The sequence below is a fragment of the Amblyomma maculatum genome, chromosome 3 (genome assembly GCF_055883805.1).
Source record: "Amblyomma maculatum isolate TAMU_Amacu chromosome 3, ASM5588380v1, whole genome shotgun sequence".
Classification (NCBI taxonomy): Eukaryota; Metazoa; Arthropoda; class Arachnida; order Ixodida; family Ixodidae; genus Amblyomma; species Amblyomma maculatum.
Window position 1 is genome coordinate 39,601,391 of NC_139346.1, and position 13,051 is coordinate 39,614,441.

The window sequence follows — 13,051 nt, forward strand, 5'->3', positions numbered from 1 at the left end:
CCAGAAATTCGACCACGACGGAGGCGGAAGAGGTGGCCATCGCGCTAGCTCTAACACAATAACAGGTCAAAATTATAGTTACAGACTCGAAATCAGCGATTAGAAACTTTGACACGGGCCGCATTTCGGCCATAGCAGCAAGAGTGTTGGCCAGTGGTTCACCACCGGCAGAGCAGGTCGCGCTCATTTGGACACCGGCGCACCAGGGGTTGAGGGGGAACGAGAAAGCGCACGTACTGGCCCGAGGATTAGCTACATTCCGGGATCCCAGTGGCGACTTATGCGCAACCCCGTACCCCTTGCGCGATGAGGAGCCCTTGCAGTTCGACGATGACCTTAACACCTACCAAGATATCCTAAATCATTACAAATTAGGCAGATCAGTACTACCAAAAGCGTGTAAGCAACTCAACAAAAGCGAGGAGGTTATGTGGCGTAAGCTACAGACTGGAGTATTCCCGAACCCCCGGCTTTACAGCAAGTGGCACCCGGAAATTTTTAGCCCCAGGTGCAAACGTTGCGATGGCATAGCGGACATGATCCATATGATATGGACGTGTCCTAGATTTGGAGAACCTGACCGAACAGATGAGTCCTGGGAGGCACTACTTCTCAAGCAGGACGAAAAAGGGCAACGAGAAGTCATCCGTCTTGCCCTGGCCGCTGCTAAGATCCAAGGGATCCAGGTCGACGGCTGAGGGGGAGGACATGGTTGGGACAGAGCTTCGCCTCGGATCCTCACCAACCTTTTGACGGGTGCAATAAATGTTATTTCTCTCTCTCTCTCTCACGAAGTGCACTTACATAGGAGCAGACGACGCGGCCGCACTGCGCGTAGGTTTTGACGGGATCTCCATGGAGGGCGCTGACGCACAGAGCGGCGCAGCGCCCCCTAGCCCAGGTTTTCTCCCCTATCGGTGCTCACTGTCACACGGCAAAATCAAGTGTCATTTTGAAATGACGGCAGTGCCGATGCGGATGCTGCAGCCTTATGTGGAAAATAATTAGTTTTCACGAAAATACCTTAAAATTCAATTTTATTGCAAGCACAATTACCCCAAGGTAATATTCAGTTTATTTGTGCATTTGAGTACATGGTTGAGAACATGCACGGTTACTGCTGTTTACATGCAAAATCGGCCTCGTTTATGATATATAGTTACGCTGCTAACTGCGGTTATCGTGAACGTAGCAATTGCGACTTTGATTTGCATCGTTAACCGAGAAAATGCCGGTAGCGCCTATGTATGGAAATGAGTCACTGGTGTTTGAGCACGAAAAGTGCACGAGTTGTATGATTCAGAGCAGCGTGCATTTTTTCACACAAAATCATGTCCGACGGCGCTTCTAAGCAGCCACGCACGGCAGCATCGTCACGTCTTCACAGCGTTTGCTCGGCGTGTAGACACAACGTCGAAAAAGGTCCAATTTCCGCAGCATCACGAAATTAGGCGAGAAGTTCGCAGCGTTCACAGTACCGGATGCTACTAGCTTTCCGCTGTAATGCCGCCCGTGAGCGCCGCGAACGGCAGAGTGCGCGGGGCAAGTGCGCTCCTCCGTGGTCGTCGCTAGGCCTATAGTTTGCTTCGCATTGAAGTAGTGGGTGCCGCTTTCGTATGGCCAGCTTAATAGGATATATGGCTCACTTGTGGCACTGCCTTGAGAGAAATGATAATAATGAGAAAAATGTGCAATTCAAATCGACGTTGCCTTAGGAGCGTAGCTAGCGTATGCGTGTACTACAAGGGTGAGCTGTGCCGCACCGCCGGCGACAATGGCTATGAAGTTGCGTGTAGAAATTTGCTTGTATCGCAGCAATTACTCCTCCTAGCGACTCGGTACGTGTCAACAATCCATCAAAAGTATTAATTTCTGACATTGCTTTACTCCAGGGATTATTATTTATGGGAAAAAACAAATTCTCGCACACTTTTCTGACGCCGGTGACAGCGGGGCCGGGTGCACCGTAAAGGTGCTGGCTTGACGCTGGCGGCTTGCGGGAGCAAAAGCGGTGCTGTCTTCGACCGGCGCTTGAGCGAAATGCTGCCGTGTCAAGTGACGACTTTCTAAAGACTGGGTATACAAATAACTCCAACTACAGTACTCCAACTTCGTTGATGCAGCTTGAGATACCGCATACCATCGAAGTGCAGCAGCAGACGAACGACTTCGCCTTAGCGCAAGCACTGAGAGCGAGGGTAGCTATTCAAGTGTACGCATCGTTTTTAGTTAGTGACAGCTTAAATCTCTTGATTATTAATAGAAACGCTAATAAAATTACAATAAACATTTAAAACATTGTAATTGTCAAAAAATGTATGAGTAATATGAAGCGTCTTGCTATCGAGACTACACACTCGCCTGCCGGTAGTACTATAGTAGTACTATAGTGCCTAGAATATACTGGCTAGTGTGCCGTCCGGCAGCGCTTCCCTATGGGCGAGGGTGGCGCCATTTGCAATGAAACCCATTTCATAGCGGCAGAGGGCGCTGCTTGTCGGGAGGGTACCACAGGAGCAGACGACGCGGTTTTTTCGTTTCAGAAGCCAGTCTGTTGGTGTTGTGCGTGCATATGGGTTTTCAACTCGGTTCAAGCTGAATCTGGTGCTCTTTTTTTCACGGAAGTGCAGCGTTTGTTTTTGTGAGTGGGGAACTGCATATGGGAGTCGTTCCGTGTGCTCCTGTAGCAATTTCGGTGTGACTGAATCCGTTGTGTGCGTGCGCTGTGTGCGTACGCTGTGTGCGCCTTTGGGCGCTGTTTTTTTTTTTTTTTTTTTCATCATATCTACGAAGAACAAAATGAGTTCTTGATTGTAGTTTTGTCTGCCCGGAAATATGTCGAAACCAAAGCGGCAGTTCAAAGAGAAGGCTTGCTTTGTGCCTTTCTGCAAAAGCGGTCTCCGGTCGAACAAGGAGAGAGTTTCAATGTTTACTGCACCATCTGATGCTACGCGGCTCGCAGAATGGGAACGCCGCATCAAAAGAAAAGACAGAAAGTTATCGTCAATGGCTGTGGTGTGCGAGAAACATTTTGAGAGCGACTATATACTATACGGATCTGCCAACCAAGATCCGTATAACCCGTGCTATGGTCTTTCCAGTTGTGATGTATGGATGCGAGAGTTGGACTGTGAAAAAGGCTGACCGCCGAAGAATTGACGCGTTTGAATTGTGGTGCTGGCGAAGACTCTTAAGAGTTCCTTGGACTGCCAGAAGATCAAATCAGTCGATATTGTTGACCATAAACCCTGACTGCTCATTGGAGGGTCAAATTCTAAAGTTAAAGCTCAGCTACTTTGGTCATCTGATGAGACGAGAGGAGTCGCTGGAGAAAGATTTGATGTTGGGAAAGGTTGAGGGTCGCCGGAGAAGGGGTAGGCAGCGAACGCGATGGTTAGATGGCATTCTCGAGGCATTGCAGATGAAGCTATGTGATGTTAAGAAGATAGTGAGAGACCGGAAAGCGTGGCGTGACATGGTCCATAGGGTCACGAAGAGTCGGACACGACTGAACGCCTGAACTGAACTGAACTGATATTGAGCGCGTGTTCCGTGTCACCGTGAACGGCGTTACAAATGAGCTTCCCCGCGATAAACCACGTCTGAAGCCCATACCTACTATATTCCCGGATTACCCTAAACATCTTGCGCGCAAATCGCCAGCAAAAAGGAAAAGTAGAAATCTGTGCGAGAAAGAGCCTCCAGCAAAGCGTTGCAGGCGTGGTGAGCCAGAAACCTCCGAGTTGAGTTCAGCCATTGGGAGTGCCGAACCAATGATCCTTGAAGAGTCTCGGCCCGCCAATGGAGGTGAAATGAATGAAAATTGCTCCAAACTTTGTAGTCCTGAAGTAGCAAGCGCTGCTGCTGCTGAACAACCCCCTCCAATTACCAGCGAGAGCATGCACCCATTTCTCAACATATCTATTCCAATAACTTGGATGAGAGTACCAACGTTTCCCGCGGAATCATTGGCTTACGCCTACTGTGAAGCCGAAGAAAATAATTTCGCCATCATTTTCACGGAAAAAATGGTAGTGTTTGAAAGCCCTTCACCTGATGGACAATCAGTGGCAACGGTTTACCTGAGGGGAAGAAAGAAGTCAGAACAAATTGTCATGACATGCGAAGAGGCCGAATCCTTGATCGAGGAAGTGACAGCTCTTTGTGGTGGATGCGGCATAAAGCCTGCTTCTGGAAAGTACACTTCCTACAGGGGCATGATTTTTTCTGGGAAGTGTTTGCTATCAGTAAAATCCGATGGAGAGTCCTGTGCTTTCTGCAAGTACCTGAGAATTCTGGCTCAAAACCAAGCATGCAGACAAAAGAGAAGGGAAAGTGAAATGGCAAGGAAGTCTGATGAAAAGAAAGAATCAAAGAACATATCTCGAATTCTATCAAGGACTAAGAAAAAGTTGGCAGGCGCAATGATGCAAATGGCTCACATGAAAGAACAAAATGAGGCTCTTTGTGAAAAAACATTTGACAGCAAAATTAAGTCCCTTCCCACAAAGCAACAGCTGGCTGTAAAAAATTGTCTCCTGGCTGCACGACGAAAGTCGCATAAAGGCATGCGATACGACGACGAATGGATTCTAGAATGTATGTTGATGAGGATGCGAAGTCCGAAGTTATATGAGCACCTCCGAAGAGAAGCCATTATGGTCCTACCAGGGCGGACTTGCCTTCAAAAGTACCTGAAGCGTTTCAAAGGTGGTTTTGGCCTCAGCGCTAAAGTCTTCAATGCCTTAAACGAAAAGACGAAGACCATGGATGTTTACAGTCGTCATGGTGGCCTCATCATTGACGAATTAAAGCTATCGGAGAACCTAAGTGTGAAGTCAGTTGGTGAATAAAGTTTTTATTAGATTCTTGGAATGCTCTGTGCCATATACGGAAAATGAGTTTTGCTAAGCATGTCTACACAGATTACAGGTATGCGCCCACAAACAGCCGGAAAGGAGGCTTTTATGTCTGTCTACATTTCAGGGGCGGTCAGCGTGCGTGAGCGATACAAACGTCAGTTCACTGAACAAAAACTAGGCTGAATTTCTGCTAACAAAAGTAGGAACGATTTGCCACTCCCCAACATAGATCTAGAGAAGTGATAAAAGAATACACTGGAATATTCCTGGAGCTCGTTCTGGCGCGAAAAAGGTGATAAAAGAAAGTGTATATATATATATATATATATATATATATATATATATATATATATATATATATATATATATATATATATATATATATATATATATATTCTGATCTGTGTTGAACACACTGCTTAATGTCCAAACATATTTCAACACAGATCAGAATATATATATATATATATATATATATATATATATATATATATATATATATATATTCTGATCTGTGTTGAAATATGTTTGGACATTAAGCAGTGTGTTCCTTCTGGGTTTCTTTTTCAATTAAGGCGACATCGAAGGCTTTGTTGACCTCGGCGATCATACACCTGCTGACGAGAAGAATGTGCTGGCAGACCATGGCATGGTTTTGCTGTTTCAGCCATTTACTGGTAAGGTGTGTTTAATGCTTTGAAATATTGTCACCAACCAAAATTAAGAGCCCATGTTTTCGCGTCCGAGTTGTTTTGTTTCTTCAGATGCGGCGCCAACAGGAAATGTTCTTCTTTTCCCCACTGATGTCATCTGCAGCGTTTCCAGGTTATCGTATAGGCCTTTTTATCGGGCGAGGGAGATTCGAAAAGCCTCCTCTCTGGACTTTTGAAAAACCGGTTTCCAACGACCCAGTAAAGAGGCCGATGCAAAGGTCTATAGTGTACTACAATTTATAGTTTCAAGAAGGCTCCCCTCTGCATATATGTGAATGGCCTGTCACTTTGCAACAACGGCGAACCAAGGCCGCTGGCTCCTCCAAGCAACTTCTCGTAAAAAAAAAAAAAAAAAAAAAAGTCTCAAAGCCTGTTTGTCCGCGCCATTCGGTTATATGACTTCGGGTGATTTGCAGCGAGTATATTTAACCGCCGGGCCACTGAACGCAAAGCGTGGGTGTGTGAAGTAAAAATCGCGAGTGGTTCCACAGGGCGATTATCATTCCCCGTGTCTCGAATGTGTCATATGACACAATTGAAGCTCCTGCGAGGATTCGATAGTCTACACCGCAACAACTACCTCCATTAAAGTCAATTTTGTGCTTCTATTGCTTAGCACCGTGCTTCGGTTGCGGTACGTTATCCTAACAGGGTTGGGCTTTTTCATTATTTTCTTAAAATTCTTCATTTAATTCAGCAAATTGGTACGACGCCGAGCCTTGGGTGTGTTTTCTTTAGGTTGACGATTTTTCAGCCTAAGATATACTTGGTTCGCATTTTTACTTGATTTAAACTCTTGCTTTCTCAACCAAACTTCTATCGAATATGTTCACTTCCTAGAGACGAAGGTGGCCTCGAAACGCGTCAGCTCCTAATAAATTTTGGTTGTAGCCAGTACTTCAACCCTAACCAGACGGTCTTCCATCGAAGATGTGCTCTTTTCAATAACTTTTTCTTTCTTCGTTATATCGCAACCTTAAATATATAAGCATACGCACATATCTGTGAGCGATAACTTCTGCCTTTCTGCAGGAGACTGGACTCAGATCCTAGGTGTTTTTGCCTCAAAGGGAAATGTTAAAGCCCCGACCTTGGCTAAAATTATTTTGGAAGCCACTGTCCTTGCGGAAAAAGCTGGCCTCTTCGTGGATTCCATAACATGTGACGGCGCTAGCTGGAATAGAGGAATGTGGCGGCTTTTTGGAATACAGGGTAAAAGCAAGAATGTAATTTCACGCAAGATACAAAATTGCTCTTTTACAGTGTTTTGCTATTTTGAAGCTTTAGGTTTGCATTGTTTAAAATGTGGCGATGGAATAATACCAGATTTTATCATTTTGGATTTATTTGATTTTTTCCCAGGTTCTACAAGCCACGTCCGAAATAGCACCAAGCACCCAGTAGATCAAAAGAGAAAGCTGTATTTTTTCTCAGGCTTTCCACATTTGATTAAGAATGTCAGAAACGGGTTTGTTGCAAAAGGATACCTCACACCAGCTGGACATGTTCACTGCGGCATCATACAAGCAGCTTTCGAAGTGGATCGGGAAAATGTGACCCTCAAGGTGATGCCAAGCATAACAAATGCACACATCAATCAGAACAGCTTTGAAAAAATGAAAGTTGACATCGCTTTTCAGCTGTTTGGTGACCAAGTCATCAAAGGACTTTTCATTTACAAAGAACAAATTCAGTCTTCATATGGGATAGTGCAGCCGACAGTAGATTTCGTGCAAGATATGAACCGTCTAATTCGTATAATGACTTCGCGAACAAGCGAGAAGGCACTCAAGCCTAATAGTCCGAACGAACAATATATCAAAGGCTTCTTAGAGTACCTGCAGGAATGGGAGCAGCATGCGAAACCAGCTGGCGGTGGCTTCCTTACGGAAAACACATCGGCAGGATTAAGAGTGACGATCAAGAGCACACTTGACTTGTCGTTCCTGACGTCGGCTGTGGGGTTCAAACATCTGCTTACGTCCCGATTAAGCCAGGATAAAATTGAAAACCTTTTTGGGATAATTAGGCAGTCGTCGGGATGCAACGACCACCCCACCGTTTCACAGTTTCTCGTGACTGTGAATCTACTAGCGTTCTACAACCTGGCGAAACCGCCTAGAGGAGGAAATTGCACCCCAGAGGTGATCAAAGCACTGCTAAACCCAAATGAGCTGTGTGAAACAACGAGCAGTTTTCTTTCAGAGAAAATAGATGACCTACTTGACCAAGGAAATCTCAGCGAAGCTCATGACGTTGTTGAAGTAATCGTGTCTAGCAGTGACCATGAATCATACACAGAAAAAAAGAGCAATAGTGCTCTAATTTATTATACTACAGGCTATGTGGCAAGAAAGATGATTGCCAGGAGCTGCTGTCCACGGTGTGCAGACTATCTTTGCGTCAGCAAAGCAGAAGCTGGTGCCGATGCTTCTTCATACTTTACTGCTCATTTTGTTAATGGGGCCTGGTGTACCCCAGCCAGAGCTTGTTAACTGCTGTAAAGGCCATGGAGGATGCCTTTACAACGTTTTTTAGTAAAAACGAACTCCATGAAGGAAGTTTAGTTGAATTCTTGATCCAGCTACAGCAGGTGTCTTTTCCTGAACTTGGCTGTCCAGAGCATGAAAAGGCAATTATAACTGCAGTTGTAAAATTTTATGTTCTCTTAAGGTTTCGTTTTTTTGTCAAGGGGCTAAACAAAGAGAGGGAAGCTCGAAGGCGACGACAAATGTTTCTTAAACAGCGCCGCTGCCAGTAAATGCTCCCCTTCATGCTCTGCATCCAACTGTCTGCGTCTTGTTATTGTAGCAATAAAAACAAGTGTTGTATTGTTCTTTCCTGCATTATTCACACACACACACACACACACACACACACACACACACACACACACACACATACACGTATTTGCTTGTCAGCAAATGTAGAGTACACATTGAGAACCACCAATTACCAATAAATCTATTACTGATCTATTTCAGTTGAATTAGTGTAGGTAAAACACATGTACACATATGATCCTTACATTTTGTTAGGAAAAAGCTACCAAAATGACATTACACCAATAAAAGCCTATGGTGCTACCGTCGCCCGGGTACATATTCCGTTTTTACTTTGTGAGCACCGGGGATGTTCAAAACTTGAAGTTACACCGAAGCGTCGATGATTGAATATGCCGCAAAATTCTAGTCTAAGTTCAAAACAAACCTTTAAACTGGTAGTCAGCTGCCTCCAGTAGAACTGTGGTCTGTTACCAACTTGACGAAAGCAAAGAAATGCAGCGCGCGCCTAGACCTCTTGCCGGTGTTGCGAGAGCGCGGTAGGCTGCGGGCGTCGTGACAGGTACCCACCCAGTTTGCAGCGCCCCTGGCGGCGGCCGCCGGCATTCATCGCTGGCGGCGCCACCCAGGAGGCCGCGGTCGGCACACTAGCCAGTATATTCTAGGCACTATAGTAGTACTGCCGGGGATTCGCCTTTTCGGCCATGTTGTGACGTACCCGTGACGTGAAAATTGGGACGGCGCTAAAACGCGTATAAACAGAAATTGATGACGAAATTTAAAAAACAAGGAAAAAAGTTACAAAAAATAACGCCGTCGTCTGCTACTTGGCGCCGATTACAAAAATGCCAACGCTGCGATGCCAAGAAGCTGAAGGGTCGGTGCGAACACTGTTTACGCTGCATACACGCGTCGCGCGGCAGGGCAAGGCTGAGGAGATAGTGAGATACTTACGTATACATTGCGGCTGTACTGTACTATTATAGTAACGGTAGTTGCGACCACAGTGCATCATAGTACACACGCTGTCGGACGTCCAGCAGCAGCTAGGCTGAGCGAACGGCGGTACTCGACGCAAACCCCACAAACAGCCGGTCGTCAAGTGTGAGCGATGCCTCACTTGAGATGCCTGCATGTTGCTAGCTGTGCGTGTTTCATTTATGGACTTAATCGCGCAGAGAAATCGGCGAGTATCAGGATTAAAAAATTTGTTTACGAATACTGAGAATTGGAAGCGCCCAACAGATTTTCGGGCTGCAGTTGCCTCTAGAGAAGAGACGCACCTTTCCGACGACAACGCTGGCCTTCTCAGGGTATCACTGTCGTTGGAAACTGTCTGCGGCAGCCCACCGTTTCCATCATGTTAGCAAGTCTGCTACGGCTGGGTATACGTGTTGGCTTCAGTGGCGTAGCGTGCGGATATCAGCCCGACTGGAGCGGCGTAGTGAAAACACGCATAGTGGAGAGCTCGATTAGGCCATATATCTGGCGATCTTAGCATGCGCTGACATCGGACCACCTTTAGCGTGTTAATTCCATCGAAATGCGATCGTCGTAGCTGGGCTACGCACATATTGCGGGTCAGAGAGCCGAGCGTCTATAATCATTACTGAGCAATCGCGGCGGGGACGTTTTCACGCAGCCGCAAAAATAAGCAGATAAGATTTTCTGGCAGCAATGAAAATGCAATAAAAAGTGTATCCAGATGCCCACTGGCAGCAACAGGTTAGCTTTCACGCTGATGGCATTTAATGTGCCCTGAATTAGACATAGCACGCTGTATGCACATTTCACCGCATGCAGAGTGTGTCACTCTGTTGTGGCAGATGCCTCGTTAAAAAAAAAAAAAAAAAAAAAAAAAAAAAAAAAAAAAAAAAAAAAAACCTGTCGGTATTATTCTGCTTGGTTTCTGAGCATGTTGCATAAAAACATTTTATAAAAGTAGCAACACTGCTCGTCTGATGCAGGTGCACATCACACCACAATGTCACAAGAGAAACAAAATTTGTCAGGTACAGCTTAGTTCCTTTGCTACGGTTTACCAGTTTTGCACTTGCAATAGCATCCGGCACTTTCTTTCAGTGCAGCAAGATTGCTCAGAGGAGAGAAGGGTAATGAGGTCGGCTAGAGAAATGCCTTCACATATACTATTTGACGATCAGGAAGTGAAGGAACAGACATGAAGAGTGAATATGATATATGATGCCTAATTACAATGAGCTAGATGCAGTATGGAAACCATTTTCTTGAAGCAATTGTCATTGAATGTAGCATTCATGCACACATTAACCAGTGCACATGCTACACAAAGCCCGAACCTGTCTCTGAGTGAAGCAAGGGAGCCAAAGGGGAAAACAAGCGTGACTTTAAAGACACCGTAAGTAAAAAGTAACAGCAACAAAAAAGAAAAACAGAAGCATGCACAGGAACAATATTCGACAAAAAGAGGCATGAATTGCAAGGCTGATGTGGCCTGCAGCACATCAGGGTGGTGTTCTGGATTTTTTGGCAAAGGTTCATTATTGCCAGGTGATAATACTGTATGATTTGTATTGGCTTTGCCATCCCGTGTGCTCTTCCAGCAATGCATAATGTCCAACGTGCAACTGTCTAACATCCACTCTCTACACTCTGACTCAAAAACATGCTCAAATGAACCTCACCTGAATACGGGCATAAATATGGGAATAAAGCATGAAATTTACTTTTTCGACATTCTAATTGCATATCATTGGAAAACTAAACGTGATTTAAATTAGCGTATGATTTGCAGCTAGTGCGTCTTGTATGCATGGTTTTTCCAACAGGTTGCAGTATAGCTTCTGTCCTTTATTTTGGTAAAACATGCACACTTTAAGAGACCTGCTACTCACGTAACACATTCCCTGTAGCTTTAAACAGCTCGTCGTTGACTAACAATTGGTGTATCATTTGCTTCCGGTACTTTTTGGCATTTTTTTTACATGCACCTGACATGAAGCCTTGCTTATAAGAAAACTGAAAATTACAATATACAAAACAATACAAAATTTATTTACAGCACTGCACACTCTACAATACACAGCCTAAAATGAAAGGCTGTCACACATTCAAGTAATTACAGTATTGTTGTACTTGTACAGCTCATCGCCATATCTGAAAGGTGGCACGGCCTTGGAGACCAAAGAAGAGAAATTAGTTATACAAAGCAAGGGAACACAAGATAGGGTCAAAAACCCATTCTCCAAGTGTTTGGCCCAAGATAACCCCAGCACTAGCAAAGCAAGCACCCACTGTTTTACCAATGAGTACCCAACACCACTGAGGATTGGTCCCCAAATGCTCAAACCACTAGGCTGCAACTACAGTCAAGGGATGCTATGCGTTCCGCAGTATTACCAGTATCAAAGATCATGGAACTCAACGTCATTTAAATGGTAGTCGGCACCTGGGACAGAGCAAGTATTCCCTGATTCTGTTATGGACAGGGCAAAGGTAGTTATAGTGTGTGTAAGAATGATTTTATCTGTGCATAAATGCCTGCCACACCTAGAATGTTCCCTTTATGCAGTCTACCAAAAAGCAGAAATGTTTGTCTCAGGAAGACAAGCCTTATTTCAGCAAGTCACTCAATGTGACGGCTATCAGGCAAACCAGCACAGCACTTGAAAACTTCATGCTCTAAAAACAATTGTGGGGACACGCAAGCTCAGCATTTACCGCTATGACACAACAGCTTTTATGGCTCCTGTCTGCAGACTCTCATTCGTGTGAATCGACTTTGCTACTGCTAACACCTAGTATTTATTCTATGATACATATCAGTAGCATATACCTGTAAGTTATCCAATTATGTGGAAGACCACTTGTCTAGATACCTATAAAGCCCACTCTAACCAAGCTGTACGGATGCGTTTCCATGGCCTAAGGGTTCCATGGCCATGGCCATTGGGTAATGGCCATGACGTTTCCATGGCCATTACCCAAAGATCCTGCAAGGTTTATCACCTCACACATTCATCTCAAAGGTGAAGCCAGAGACATCACACTGAGTACTCCGCCATGTCACCTGTCTGAAATGTGCCCAAGATTTTCCACTCACAACGTCGCGTTTTGTGCAGAAAAGAGGCTTTAACGTTGCTGCATCAAAAAAAAAAGCAAGAAGCCAATAGCTGAACATCTACGCTACATTAGGCTCTGCTAGCTCGCAAGACATTTGACCACAGTGCCAACAGCCGAGTTATAGATGCAGCTGTGGCAGGGGCTGTACCACAGAAACAACAGATGAATGTGGTCAAGTTAAAATGAAATCGCTTTGTTCACAAATTCTTCAATACATCATGAAAAAGAATGGCTCACTTATGGATAGTATGACGTCTACTGTGTTCAATAGGATTGTACCTTCAGGAAGTTATCTTTAGAATGCAATCTTAAGAATATATTGTGGTGTTCAATTTAGGCTGTACACATTGCAGACGTGCAAAATATGGAACACATTCTGAGGGTTAAATGCAGAGAGGATTGCTGAAGCTGATATAATAGGAAAGCATAGGGATACTAGATAACGTAGAAAACACATGTGACAATAGGATAGGTGTAAGTGAAACTAGTGCAGCTGTCACTTATGTGAGCAAAAAGTTATACAACTCAGTACTAGCACAATGGTACAAAATGTTGAAAAGTGATGATGAAACACAAGTTTCCTTGAAAGTGC

General features: G+C 44.7%; 1 protein-coding gene across 1 annotated transcript in view; it reads left to right on the forward strand.

Moving 5' to 3' along the window:
* The first annotated feature begins 2,835 nt into the window (after window positions 1-2,835).
* LOC146194602 (uncharacterized) overlaps window positions 2,836-13,051 on the forward strand; it is a 31,204-nt gene continuing 20,988 nt past the window's right edge. The window contains exons 1-6 of the mRNA XM_084596596.1: window positions 2,836-3,060; window positions 3,609-3,837; window positions 4,420-4,845; window positions 5,438-5,544; window positions 6,565-6,787; window positions 6,938-7,222. Coding sequence (XP_084452722.1) covers window positions 2,836-3,060; window positions 3,609-3,837; window positions 4,420-4,845; window positions 5,438-5,544; window positions 6,565-6,787; window positions 6,938-7,222 — 1,495 coding nt within the window. The remainder of the gene's footprint in view (window positions 3,061-3,608; window positions 3,838-4,419; window positions 4,846-5,437; window positions 5,545-6,564; window positions 6,788-6,937; window positions 7,223-13,051) is intronic.